This window comes from Rhipicephalus sanguineus, chromosome 9, assembly GCF_013339695.2.
Source record: "Rhipicephalus sanguineus isolate Rsan-2018 chromosome 9, BIME_Rsan_1.4, whole genome shotgun sequence".
NCBI lineage: Eukaryota > Metazoa > Arthropoda > Arachnida > Ixodida > Ixodidae > Rhipicephalus > Rhipicephalus sanguineus.
Window position 1 is genome coordinate 26,403,112 of NC_051184.2, and position 13,922 is coordinate 26,417,033.

At 50.0% G+C, this 13,922-nt stretch overlaps 1 protein-coding gene across 1 annotated transcript in view; it reads left to right on the forward strand.

Annotated features, from left to right (window-relative positions):
• LOC119404817 (vitellogenin-6) overlaps nt 1–13,922 on the forward strand; it is a 47,719-nt gene that overhangs the window by 16,436 nt on the left and 17,361 nt on the right. The window contains exons 11-18 of the mRNA XM_037671488.2: nt 218–418; nt 1,877–2,094; nt 3,493–3,599; nt 4,010–4,284; nt 5,719–5,839; nt 6,872–7,091; nt 7,465–7,756; nt 13,019–13,228. Coding sequence (XP_037527416.1) covers nt 218–418; nt 1,877–2,094; nt 3,493–3,599; nt 4,010–4,284; nt 5,719–5,839; nt 6,872–7,091; nt 7,465–7,756; nt 13,019–13,228 — 1,644 coding nt within the window. The remainder of the gene's footprint in view (nt 1–217; nt 419–1,876; nt 2,095–3,492; nt 3,600–4,009; nt 4,285–5,718; nt 5,840–6,871; nt 7,092–7,464; nt 7,757–13,018; nt 13,229–13,922) is intronic.

Genomic DNA, 13,922 nt, shown 5'->3' on the forward strand with positions numbered 1-13,922 from the left:
CGAGACTATCCTCAGAGCAGAAGGCTTTGAAAGCGTTGTAGTGTTTCTTCCAGATAACCGGTAGTAGAGACACACTTTAAGCAGTGGCACATTCTTCTCTCTACTTTTTTTTCTATGCTTATTTCCTTTCTTTTATAAGTCAGGAATTATACGCGTACAAAGTGTGTGCCACTGCCGTTTGCTACACGGGTCTCCTTCTTGTACGTCTCGTCCGCAGTACTCGGTGACGCCGGAAGAAGTGCGGTCCAGGTCTGAGCAGCGGGTGGCTTACTACATCAACGCAGCGGGCAACCTGGCCACGTCGGGGGCGGTGCGCTACCTGCAGCGCTTCGCCGACTCGCGACACAACCAGCCCGTCACGCGCAGAACGGCTGCCCTGTGGGCCCTGACGCGCGCGGCGCCCCTGAACCCGAGCCTCGTGAGTGCGCTCTTGCAGCCAACTCTACGGTGGCTCTGAACAACATTTCTTTACGAATTCAAAATACAAGAAGAGCTTTATTCGGTTCACAGTATGCACTAGGGTCGTAGCCAGAATTTTTTTTCTGGGATGGGGGAGGGAGGGGAGTGGGGGGGGGGGGGGGAGGTTTAACCATACTTGATGTATGTTTGTACGTTCGGTTGTATGTGTGCCTGTATATATGCGCATGAAAAAAATTTAAAAACCTCGGGGGGGGGGGGTTGAACCCCCAACCCCGTTAGGGGGGGGTTGAACCCCCAACCCCGTTAGGGGGGGGTTGAACCCCCAACCCCGTTACTCTCTCGGCTGCGCCAATGGTGTGTACTGCAGACCGAGGAAAATTAGGCTAGAGGTGTTTCAATTCACCTGACGAAAGCCAAAGTTCCCTTGGGTAGTTGAGGTACATGCAGTTGCAGCATAAAATTTACGCAGGTGTTATACAGCGTTATACAGTGTCGCACAGTTTTATAAAGTGTTATACAATGCGTTATACAATTTGTCAATTATACAATGTTGTGAAGTCACTACAACGAATGAAATCACGTGCCATGTGGCATGCGATAGTAACAAATTCAAAGCAAAACACATCTCACCAATCAAATACGCATAACAGTAGTTTAAGAGATCTGTGATTAAGAGCCGTTAAGTATCTACTGGATATAAAAATCACAACATTACCTAATTACCATGAGCATCTCGGCAGATTCGCAGATGTTGAGCGTAATCGTAAACGTTTACCCTGCTCGAAAAACTGAACAGTAACTAAACTATCGGAGAGAGTGAGAAACAAACGTAAACTCTAAGCTGGAGATATTATCCTCGCTGATTGCCTGGCATGGTACTCCAGTCATGCCGCTGCAGGCAGTTAGCGCCGCCGGTTAATCAATGCTCTAAGACGTGTGGGTGCTGTCACGCTGCCAGTGCCTAAGGTAAGTGCCTCAAAGCTTACCCAGTTACCCGCTCTCATTTCAACAGAGGGCAGGGCTGTTTAGAATACCGTGTACTGCTGCTTTTCCAAATGATTAGCCACGAAGGACGGTAAACAAATGACATCGTAAGTTTAGTTATGCTTACATACATGTCAGTTTATAACTTGAACAGGGACGCTGCCAACTCTAGACGTCGTACTGTAATCCAGCGTCGAAGAAAAAAAAAAAACGTGTCGTGCAACCACAGACGACATTTCATAATCCGCTTTTTCCACGATAACATCGCGCATGCTCCATTCCCCTAGCGGAAAAGACGCGAAACACGTGTCGATCTCGGCGGCTTTCGTTCTGGCAATGCCAGTTGTCCCGGCCCCAACCAGAATCCTACCAAAAGTGCATAGGGCAGCAAAGGAAAATGAAAAAGGCGGATAGTGCTCTGAAGAAAAGCAAGTGATAAATGTGGCACAGCAAAGACTCTCGGCTACTGCAGGTTCGTTCAATCGTGCTGCCCATCTACGAGAACACGAGCGAGCCGCACGTCGTCCGAGCAGCAGCCTTCGTCAACATCATCCTGAGCAATCCGGACCTCTTCATACTGCGCCACATAGCGCGAAGTCTGATCGACGATCCTAGTGACCACCTCGTCTCCTACGTCAGCAGCGCCCTACGTGCCGTTGCCGACTCCAAGTTCCCCTGCCTTCAGGACCTGTGAGTACGGTTCAGTCGGACTAGCTCAGAACCACAGGCATGCGCGGGGTTCTCCATCGGGGGCGGCGGTTCAGCGCAGCGCAACACCCCCCACCCCACCATGTATAGGCTGTATAGGCGGAGTCCGAGAGTCCGAAAATGAAAATGAAGCGATATTGAAAAACACATGTTTGATCTCTTCGTCATAGGAATCGGTATAACACGAAAGTGAAACGTGCGTTCGCAGAGGTAGACGAGCGTTTATTGTGCATTGATATATGAGAGCTTGTACAATGTCTACTGGTGTTTGGCAGCTACAGCACCATCAAACACAAAGGAACGCACAAGTATACCCAGTACGAGCGCGAACTAACAACTGTTACAGTTGTTACCTTTTCGTGTTTGAGCAGCGCGCTCCTTTCGCAAACGCGGCCGCAGCAGCCAGCGAAGTGATTTGCGTGCGCTCTGTAACTTCAAGGCAAGCTTTCCGGTGAACGCACGAAACGTACAATCCCCCCCCCCCCCCCCCCCCCCAACAGGGATAAGCGCTCGCGCACGGGCGACCACGCCCTGTATGTAGGGAGGCGCGCGCGCATTGCAACGAGCGGGGCGACGACCTTTGAAGCGCGCCCTTCGCGCCATCTCGCTGGTGATAACGCGAACACTTTGAAGTACCACCGAGCTCTGAGTACCGCCAGCGGTAAATGGTATATATAAATATCTCGCCGTTAGTGTACTGGAGAATGTACGCTTTGTGGCCGAGTCGATTCGATTAGCGCTGTGGAGCGAGAGGTTGTGGGCTCGATTCCCAGTCACGGAACTTTTTCTTCTAGTTTTTTTTTTCTTTATAATCTGTTAATGCACATTTTACAACGTCATATGCGTGACTCAAATACGTCAGTGAAGTCTTGGTGGACCTCGGTATAAAAACTTTTGTGTTAAAAGAAAATGAAGCAAAAATGAAAATGAAGCGATAACGTGTTTCTCAAACCGGTCTGACTTTAGTGCCCGGCTTTCCGGAGGCGTAGGTGGGCAGTAAACAGTTCTTGTAATGCAAAATCAGGGTCCTCGGCTGCCTTTATAGTGAAAAACCTACACATTTAACAATGACGGTACAGGTAAGACTGAGTAAAGGTATGTGTAAGGATGACTTGGCGCTCCCTTCCATCTAGCAAAGGAAATTAGCCCTTCTAAACAATGCGCTTTGGATCGTATCCTGTTCACGTTATGTGCCGAGAACTCACTCACTCACTCACTCACTCACTCACTCACTCACTCACTCACTCACTCACTCACTCACTCACTCACTCACTCACTCACTCACTCACTCACTCACTCACTCACTCACTCACTCACTCACTCACTCACTCACTCACTCACTCACTCACTCACTCACTCACTCAATGCCATGCCATGCAGGGTGGAGAAGCTGCGCTACGTACTTCCACTGTGGGACAACGTGCCACGGCTCTCCAAGCCAGTGGACATCACGAGGTCTGCCATTTACGCTAGTTCTGGATACAACCGTAAGTTGATCGACCTATACTTCAGAGTTTGAAATGCTTTATGTTGAAATTCGGCATCGGTATTCGCTAAGAAAACGGGTTAGATATTTAAAGCCAAAGCTTAGTCATGGACTCGACATCAATCCCGTGTGCCAATTATGACGCCCTTTTGTACTTTATTAAGAGAGAGGGAGAGAGACAGAGATTGAAACGACGAAGAATCTCGGAGGCTAAGCGTGGACGTAACTGATAAGCTGCCCCATTCTTGGGAAGAAGACGAAAGGAAGAACGTGAATAAATTGGCAGAAAGCTGGACATAAAGCTTTTCCTTTTTGCACTGTCCGAGATGCCTTAGAATCCTAAACACCCTGCTGCACCGACTCGCTGAAACTGCTACTCTTGCGAACTTCATCTCGCGCTTCGTCTTGCAGGCAAGTACGACACCGGCAGCCTGAGCGTCCTGTCAATCATTCGCTCCGAGGACAGCTTCCTGCCGCACAGCGTCTACGCCGGCACCCAGGCGTACGCGGCTGGCAACGTATACGAGGTGTTCGCACTGAGCTTCGAGCAGTGGGGACTGGACAGGCTGGTGAACGCACTGTTGGGACCGCATCCGGGATCCACGAGGAACCTGTGGAACGTTCTGGGCAGGCGGCGCTTCACTAGGAGCGATTCGGAGACGAGCCGCAAGCACGTCGAGCAGGCGGTAATACACCGAGAACGAGAGAGAGAGAACTTTAACTGAACACGTAGAAGTTGTTTTGCCCCTGATGGCAGGGCGTCACCTATGGTCGGTACCTCTAGTCCAGGGCTCCGCTGGTCTTTGCTATCCTCTCTGCCCTTTGGACCAGCCTAAACTGGTCTTCAAGGGCAGGGCTGAAGAGCAGTGCCTTCCATGTTCTATCTTATTGTTCATGTTGCAATGTTCTTCAGTATGCAATGTGCATGCTCCCACGTGATGTGGAAGAGAGTTGGCGTGGCCCCACACCACGGGGCCACACCAACTCTTTTTATGCTGTGCGGTACAGTACATGCAGGCTGTGTAATTTTGCATATGTTTCTGTCTGGAGTCCACGTACACCTTCTATTCTCTATGAATTGTTGCGTAATGGGGGTCTGTGGGTGTTGGGTCCTATATTGCAGTGTCCGTGGCGGCTCGGTGGTTTGTGAAGCTGCTTTGTCCGCACATGGGTTTCCGGTGTAATTTGCGCCCCTCATGTCCAGGGGCCCAGATTACAGTCTGAGAGCATTCAATTTCGAAGTCTTTATTAGTACTGATCAGAACTTGGTACGCCTTTGCACCCAGTCTGACCCATTGTTAATTCCTATTCAAACACCTCACAATTAGAATGCACTTCCAACACATTTGCCGGAGGGTCCTCCAGGCGAAAAGCGGTGACATGCAGCTTGATTGTGCCTGAGGGCCTCACTTGCACGCTAAAGAAAGAAAACCACGAAACGGAACTACGTCCATCATACACGGCTTCAAGACGTTCGTTTCTGACACTTGAGGGTATTGGTAAAATATGATTACCTTAAACAAACAACAATATTACAGCGGCTACACGGTGGCAGACACGCCTCCCACCTACTTTAACCCGATGTCAAGCTTCACTTTCTATTCATAGTCGATTTCGAGTCGCAAGGGTTCGTGTACTTCCCGACAAAGTATGAGCAATGTGCCTTTGCGTCATCAGAAATAACGTGCCTCCCCACACATTGGAGTAAGCTTTAGGAAATGAGGTTAAATGCTGGCGAAGCCTTTAATAGGTGTAACATAGGCTACATCGCCATGTATTGATAGTTTATAGTGCTATCAACCATGTTATATATAGATAGTTTATAGTGCTATCAACCATGTTATATATTCTGGCTCTAGGAATATGCGAAACAAACTACGTTAAGAATTAAGTAGAGCGAATATTGAGGTTGGTTAGAAGCTCTTACTAGGATCATAACGTGTAAAAGAGACCACAAGGACCACAAAGCTATCGAACCGTGTCCTGGGTCCATTGGAAGCGCGCGTTCTCGTCCTTGCTCTGGTCCACGTAGCTTCAGTGCTATGATTTATTATTAAACTAAGGGATATTTGACGAGTCAGAATCACTATAATGGAGTGGTACGTTTTTCTTGGTTTCAGCTTCCCATCGCCGACCGCGATTACGAGCCAGTGTACGGACGGCTCAACCTTCAACTCTTTGGCCACACTGTGAAGCTGATGCATTTCGACGAGTCAGCTCTCGCAGCGGTACAGTCTAACGGTAAGGAAAGCATTTAGTAGGGGCCGTTCTTGCTTCACGAGTACAGAAAAGCTTCGGGTGTCATTAATGTAAACGCGCAGCTTCGAGCACGACTCTGTATAGAATTGGAATGATTTGGTGCTTAGTGCGCGTATGTCTACACCATCCATCGGAGGCAGCTTTACAGTCAGCGAACGGAGTTTTTTTTTTCTTTAGTAAAAGCCAGGAACATGGTCTAGCTCGCCTTACATGCAACGACTACGACCGCTGCTGACAGAAAGAAGCACGCAACTCGGCAAGGAAGAGTTGCATGATTACTATTCAGCATGATTTTATAATTATGACTGTAGATAACAGACGCACGTGTAGGCAAAGCTAGCAGCTTAGCGATTGTCAAAGTGAACAAGAACAGGATTGGGCGACACCCCGGGATGGGCGTGAGCCACTGACGTGGAATATCATCATCATGATAACATCGTTTGCGAGTGCAAGGTGATAATTAACCCTCGTGGGTATCAGCCAGTGTTTTTTTGAGCAACTCCAGCAGCAACAAGAAGAGCCGCTCTAGTACCTAGGCAGTTTCACGTAGTCCTGCTTTTCGGATCTTGCAAATATACCGCGCTAATAATAATAATAATAATAATAATAATAATAATAATAATAATAATAATAATAATAATAATAATAATAATAATAATAATATAATAATAATAATAATAATAATAATAATAATAATAACATATGGGGCTCTACGAGCCAAAATCACGATGTGATTATGAGGCATGCCGCAGTGGGGAGCTCCGGGAATTTTGACTGTCTGGTGTTCTTTAACGTGCACTGACATCGCGTAGTACACGGTCCTCTAGCATTTCCCCTCCACCGAAATGCGGCCGCCGCGGCCAGGATCGAACCCGCGACTTTCGGGCCTCCTTATCATTCAACTCGGAGTTTAGCACACTCTCGCAGCTATCTACTTATAGTATACCTCCTCGCAAGTAAATTACCTTTACAACATTAGCGGGCTGGGTGACAGATTCGCCGTCGTCTTCGCAGAGCCCCCGGCGGCTGCGTTGGGCCACGTGCTCGGGGAGGAGGAACACTCGAAGCATTTCTACCTCGTCGAAGACCTGATCGTCCTAGTGCCCACCGAAGTTGGCTTCCCCACTTATTTCGACATCAAGACGGCCGAGTTCACCTACGGCAACCGGGCTAAGCTGGACTTTGAGCACACCGAGGACGGCAAGTTCGTGGTGGACTTCAAACGGCACTTTGTGTAAGCGTTGTTCTTGGATTTACACATGAGTGCTATCCCCGAGTACGAAACAAGTACAAATAATAAGAAAAATAGTTTAAAATTCGGGACGTCACAATCGGAGATTTCGGCGCCAAATTTAAAAATGGCCTTGATTTCATTCTTTATTAATAAACCTATCATGGTGAACTTAAAGCCATTAGAGTTTTCAAAGTGTATCATTCTAAAACTATCTTCCAAAGTGTATCAATCTAAACCAATTCATCGTTTCACTTTAGTGTCCCTGCTGTTCAGGACATGTTATGACTACATTCCATGATGTGTTTGTGTCGCCGCAAATCCCGTTTCATTCAACGCGTCTCAAATACTTTCGTTTTCCCCACAACCTCGGCAGGCACGAGACCCGGTCGTACAAGATGCTCGGCATTGCGCTCACCTTCAACCGGACGTCGCTGGGCTCGGGATACGATTCGCGCCAGCTGTTATCGCTGCCCCTGGAGCTGCAGCTCACCCTGGACCCGGTGCACCGCAAGCTGAGCGTCAAGCGACACGTGTCGCCTCCCGTCGATCTGTTCAACTACCACTTTGTGCCGTTCACCTTCCAGCTTCCGTACGATCGCAGCTCCATCGAGGAGCCCACGTCGCTGCCAGGATTCGCGCTTCACAACATCGACGACCTCTACTTGGTTAGTATCATCATCATTCTCAGCCTGTTTTAGTCCACTGCCGCACGAAGGCCTCTCCACTTTACCCTGACCCGTGCGAGCTGATTTCATTTTACCCCTGCTAGCTTCATAATTTTGATACTCCATCTCACTCTCTGCCTTCCTCGACTGCGTTTTCCATCCCTTGGTAACCATTCTGTTTGCTCTTACTGTCCACCGGTTGTCTGTACACATTACGTAGCCAGACCAGGTCCCTTTCTTTCGGCTGATGAGAATTAGGATATCTGCTACCTCTGTTTGTTTCCCGACTCATTCTGCCGTCCTCCGATCCACTCCTACCATTTGTGGGGTTCGGTGTCTACTCCAAGAAATGGGCCGTTCGTCGACGTCGGGATGCCTTAAGAAAAGAATTTATTAGTAAGAACTGTAACGTTATGGCAACAGGGGCAAAACACAATAATAAGATTACTACTAGGTTCGACGCACAACATCCGCGCCGGTACCGCTAACCTTGGCCGCGGCGGTCCGCACGCCGCGCACACACGCACACCTCAAGCAAGTTAGCCGAGCACTCCCCCTTGACAGCTCTCCGTGCCCGCTTATGAAGGTGGTCTGCATCCGGGCGCATGCGTAGTGGCCCTCGCTGCTGTGCCTTGTCACCGCCGGTGCTGACATAGGCGATGGTGGTGATCTGGCGATTATCGAGGGTTCCCCACACATTCCCCCTCTCCAAAGAAGGCGTCGCCTCACCGCCTCCCTTGACGACGTCCTCGGTGTTGGCGGTGTCCCACGCAGCAGCTCCGGTCTCGGTCATGGGCTGTGGCTCGAGCAGGGCACCACTGGTCTCGTGCTTCGTGCGCTCGAAGAAGAGCATTTGTACGCTCACTTCGGTGCGGTGCCAGCGCTGAATGTAGTCGTCCGCTTCCTCTGTGCGAAAGCCGAAACTAGGTGCGTTGTCGATAGTGCCGAACTTGGTGGATACCACCTTACCGCGCTTGCAAAACAGTGCCTTCACGTCGGCTGCTTGCTTGGCTTTGGCCATACCACTGCTCCACAGGTTGCGCACGGGCTCCTCGTCCGCTGCTGCGTTGAGCCGCGCATTAGTAGACGTACCGGCAGCCCTTGTCGCTGGCGCCGTGGTCCTCTTGGTCGTGGCATTTCCGGCTTCAGCGGCATCCTTTTTGGCCTCCAAAACAGCTGCAGCCATTTTGTGGCCATTGTGTCACCGCCGGCATCTTCGGCTGGTGCCGACGTATCTGTACCCTCGTTCTTCGTCGATGCGGCCTGGTCGTCCTCCTCGTCACCGCCGTCCTTGATGTTGTTCTCTGGCTCGTAATTCAGCACCATTTCTTGACCGACCGGAGGCGCCGTGCCTTGACGAGAGCCTTGGTCTGGTCTGCCGTCCGGGCTCGAGTAGGAAGCAGCGACAGGTGTTGACGTCGACACACTCGACGTCGCGGCGGCTAGGTCCTCCTGCATCGTCCCGGCCACGCCCGTGTTCAAGTCGACGTTGTCGACGGCCAGCATCACCAAGGCCGGTTCGGCCTCGTCGGTGATGTCTCCCCCCTCTGTTGCAGCCAAAACGTTCTCTTCCCTGGCGGCCTTCCCGTCGTTTCCCTTTGAGTCGTACTCGCCCTTGTTCATTCCCGCGTCACCGCCGTCGGCATCGTCCTTCTTCGCGACGTCGACCACCTCGACCTCTGGCACCTCTTGCGCCGGTGTGCCCGGTTGCCCAAGCGAGCGCAGCAGCCCTCTTCCAACGCCGATGATTGGGATCGCCACGCCCCTTGCTGCTAGGTAGCTAGCGGACTCGGCGTGTCCCCTCGCCGCGCAGTACACTGCGGAAGCTAAGTCGAGTCGCTCCATCGTCTCCAGCAGCATTTGAAGTGCGGCCTCCATTATCGCTGGCAGTAGACGGGGCCGATTTCACGTTGGGCGCCAGTTGTGGGGTTCGGTGTCTACTCCAAGAAATGGGCCGTTCGTCGACGTCGGGATGCCTTAAGAAAACTATTAGTAAGAACTGTAACGTTATGGCAACAGGGGCAAAACACAATAATAAGATTACTACTAGGTTCGACGCCCAACTTCCGCGCCGGTCCCGCTAACCTTGGCCGCGGCGGTCCGCACGCCGCGCACACACGCACACCTCAAGCAAGTTCGCCGAGCACTCCCCCTTGACAGCTCTCCGTGCCCGCTTGTGAAGGTGGTCTGCATCCGGGCGCATGCGTAGTGGCCCTTGTTGCTGTGCCTTGTCACCGCCGGTGCTGACATAGGCGATGGTGGTGATCTGGCGATTATCGAGGGTTCCCCACACATTTTACAGCGAAAGCTGTTATGAGATCATTTCACCGGCCGTTTTTGGCGCCGTAGTTGTCCTCCGCCGTCGCCGCCGCCGGTGTCCGTGACCAGTATCGATCGAAATAAGAAAAAAAAAACGAAATAAGAAAAAATCACAGCATATCCACGGGGTGAATGATGATGAGTGGGGCGAAGCTACGGAGGGAATCATCTGTAAACCGTGAAACTCTTCCGTGAAATGCGCCCAGTACATAATATAAAGAGTGTGAAACATCGTGTATATATTAAACATCAAACTTTTATTGTACTGTTGGTTTACGTGGTCCCTTCATTATCACTTGTGATCGGTGAAATGCAAGGAAGAAGTCCGCTCCCGAGCGAAAGAGCGACCGCATTCCCCGCTCGCCCTGTGCGAATTAAAGGCAAGGCTAGAGGGAAGACAGGACGCGCGTTCCACGACGCGAGGTCGGTAGCATGCCCAACGAAAGCCAACGGAACGCGATCGTGCAAGTGCTCCGGCTTCGCATCGCCTCATGGTTCCATTTAGCGTCCCAAAACCAAACATATTGCTCAAGGTGTGCCTTGCGTTTTTCGTAGAAATAATCTCTTTATCATGTACATTAAGACGAAAAGTTGAAAGCTCACTAGAGTGTATCGCCCGCAAAGTATGTCTTTTAGTGTGATTTAACTCTCGTACGGCAGGGTCCTCGCGCCGTTGCCGGTCCACCTCGCCCGTTGACGATCGGGCGAGGTGGCTACATACAAGTACTACTACTACACTTTAAGAAAAACATCTGGCGTTCTTTCGTTCTGCTTTTACAAAACATCTGGCGTCTTTCGTTGGTTTATTTCATCAATCAACGGCGTTTTGAACAAAATTTTTATTGTTTAATCACGCACAGGAGAAATCTCACCAGGCACTACCTTGGAGGTAAACAATGGCTGCTAATGGCAATGAGAGACAGAAGAAGTCGGCTTTTAGCTAACACTTACACTTCTACTTCTACTAACGTTTCCTACTGGAACATGCCAATGGCTGCTAATGGGGAATGAGAGACAGAAGAATTCGGATTTTAGTTAACGCGCACGCTGCGAATTTTTTATTGTTCAACAACGCACAGGAGAAATCTCCCACCGGAACCACCTTGGAGGTCAAAGCGTAAGACTTGTTACTCACTACTACGACCACGACGACTACGAGGGACGAACGGGTGCCGCCTTAAGGAGCTTCGCCCCTAAAAAATTCCAGGATGGAACGAGGCTCGAACCTGGGGCCTCTGCGTGGGAGCCCAGTATTCAACCTCTGAGCCATGCCGGTGCTTGAGACTGCTTTGGAAAAAGGTCCTATACAGGCTTCATGTCGGGAAGGAACCACATTAGCATATGCAATATAGCGTGGTAGAAGAGTAAAATAAGCACCAAGCGTCGCACAACGCGAATTCTGTAACGAGGCGTCACACAATGCGAATTGCGCAACGAGTAGGTTGTGAAATGCCGCAGTTCCAACCCATTACAAAGATCTCTGCCATAATTCTTCGTCGTCATCAGGCACATCATCAACAAAGTGCGCATAATGACTTACATGCGTTTAGCAGGTACCACGGATCTCCGTAAAATGACGAAAAATGGCACAGTGCCTGCTGCCCTACATCTCAAAAATTAGAATGATTTAGAGCGTAGTGGGTTCCTCGCAAGTGCACTTGTATTGGTTGCCAAGGAAGCCTATAAGCGCAGATCCATTTGCTCGGGGTCTCAGTAAAATTACAATGCTTTATAGCGTAGTGGGTTCCTCGCAAGTGCACTTGGATTGGTTGGCAAGGAAGCCCATGAGCGCATGATCCATTTCCTCGGGGTCTCAGTAAAGTTATTCGCCCCCCCCCCCCGTCTCTCTCCCACGTCAACGTATGTTATACAGCATGACGGGAGAGGGAAATAGCGAGCGGGTGTCACCCAATGCAAATTACATAACTGGTGGGCCATTTAAAGCTTCCAACCTATTACAAATGGCTGAGCCATAATTCTTCATCGTCATCAGTCGTCGCGTCAACAAAGTGCACATAATGCCTTACAGACGTGTAGCTGGTGCCGCGCTTCTCCACAGAATGACGAATAATGGCTTAGTAGGTGCTTCCCAACTTCACAAAAATTGTGATTTATGGCGTAGTGGGTACCTTTCTAGTCTAGTTGTATTGTAGCCCCAAGAGAGCTTGCAACGGGCTCTAGAAACGCCGCTCTTCCAGCTTTCGCTGTCACTGTGCTGCGGTTTCAGCGTAGGCCTGGCGTTTTTTATTTCCACTGCACACTGCGTGGACCTTAACTTTATCTCTGGTTACTTTGTTATCCTCCATGTCGTTGTGATTGTATACTTTTCGCTTTAATGGCAGGGGCAGGTTTCCTGTTATTTTTTGGGAGTGCCTGCGGAATGAGCTACAGCCCATTCTCATCCTTCGGTGAATTTCCTTTCGGTTCGTGTAACTATCGGCTATACTTCAAGCGTCACTGAATTGCCGAGTTCAGGCGAAAAACATTGATTTGAATCCCGCATTTAGAGCGTTCGTCTCAGAACACATATGCACTTGTTTGAAGAACAGTCGCTGGCAGAATGGTTCGTAACGCCGGACAGGAAAACCGCGGCGGTCGAAAATTAAAGCGAGTATCTACGCGTGCGAAGCTTGCTTAGCAAGCAAGCCTCGCTGCCTGTAGCCGGTTACAGCCTAAGCATAAATACAAGCTCCACCCATAGCCATCACTGCCCCACTCAGAGAAAACCTGCATAGACGTTCTATTCACTCACATTTGCCCATTTCAGTGACGTGAAGTACACAAGCCTACATGCTGCTCCTGTTAAGAGTTAAAAAAAAAGAAAAACAAAAATAAGGGGAGAAGGCTATGTAACGTATAGAGTTCAAGCATGAAAGCGTTGCTGCAGAGGGATGCTCGGTCACGGGAGACCCCTAATTTTCTTTTGTTTTCTCTTCGCTGCAGTTCGACAGGACCTACCTGAACGGCTCCATAGGAGCGTCCGTAAACTTCCAAGGATACGCGCTCAAGAAGGACCTCAAGGCGAACCTGCGAGAGTTCTTTCACGGCATGGACTTCAGGGAGAAGTTCGAGTACCTCATCGTCAACCCACGTTGGAGTCCGCGGGCTTTCCGCATGCGGATCCTTCCGGCTGATCCCGACCCCGTGAATTTGGTGAGTGCGGACAATCAAACATTTAGCAGCGGAGTTTTTGCAGGGCTGGGCCTGACGACAGATGAGCGCCCGCGTCGCATGTCACGCTCCGGTTACCAGATACACGCATAGGTGGCATATGATTGCTTCGGTCGCAAACGAAGCGGCAGCCACACAGTGAAACGGGGAAGGGCGGCTCGAGCGTGAATTGGGCACTGTATAGCAGGTGCAGGGCTGCCACACGACCTTTCCCGTGCATCCTGCACTACAAATAACGTATTCGCAGACACCCACACAAAATAACAGAAAATCACAGAAAATCACAGAAAATCACAAGGGAAACACAGGTGAACCGCAGCTCCGCTGTTTCTGCAGATTTTCCACTGAGTAAAACTGGGGCAGTTTTTTTTTGTTGTTGTTGTTTGCTGATGTCTGACTTCTTTTTCAGAAGTCTGAGTTAAAGCGAGATATCGGGCTTGGTTGATTTCGTTCATCTTGTCTTTGGACACAATGACTAAGAGCGTAGTTGATTCTTGTCTAGTGCTTTGTTCTTTCTGTCGCCAAGTTGGAACCAGCTTCACTTAGCATACCACAAGAAGAGCAAACGGATCAGTTTGTGCCCATCTTTTTTTCAGCCGGTTGTCGCACTTTCTCGCGTATAATTCACACGAAATATTCAGATGTGTCAGAGCTGAAGTCGGCCGTGCGAGTCATA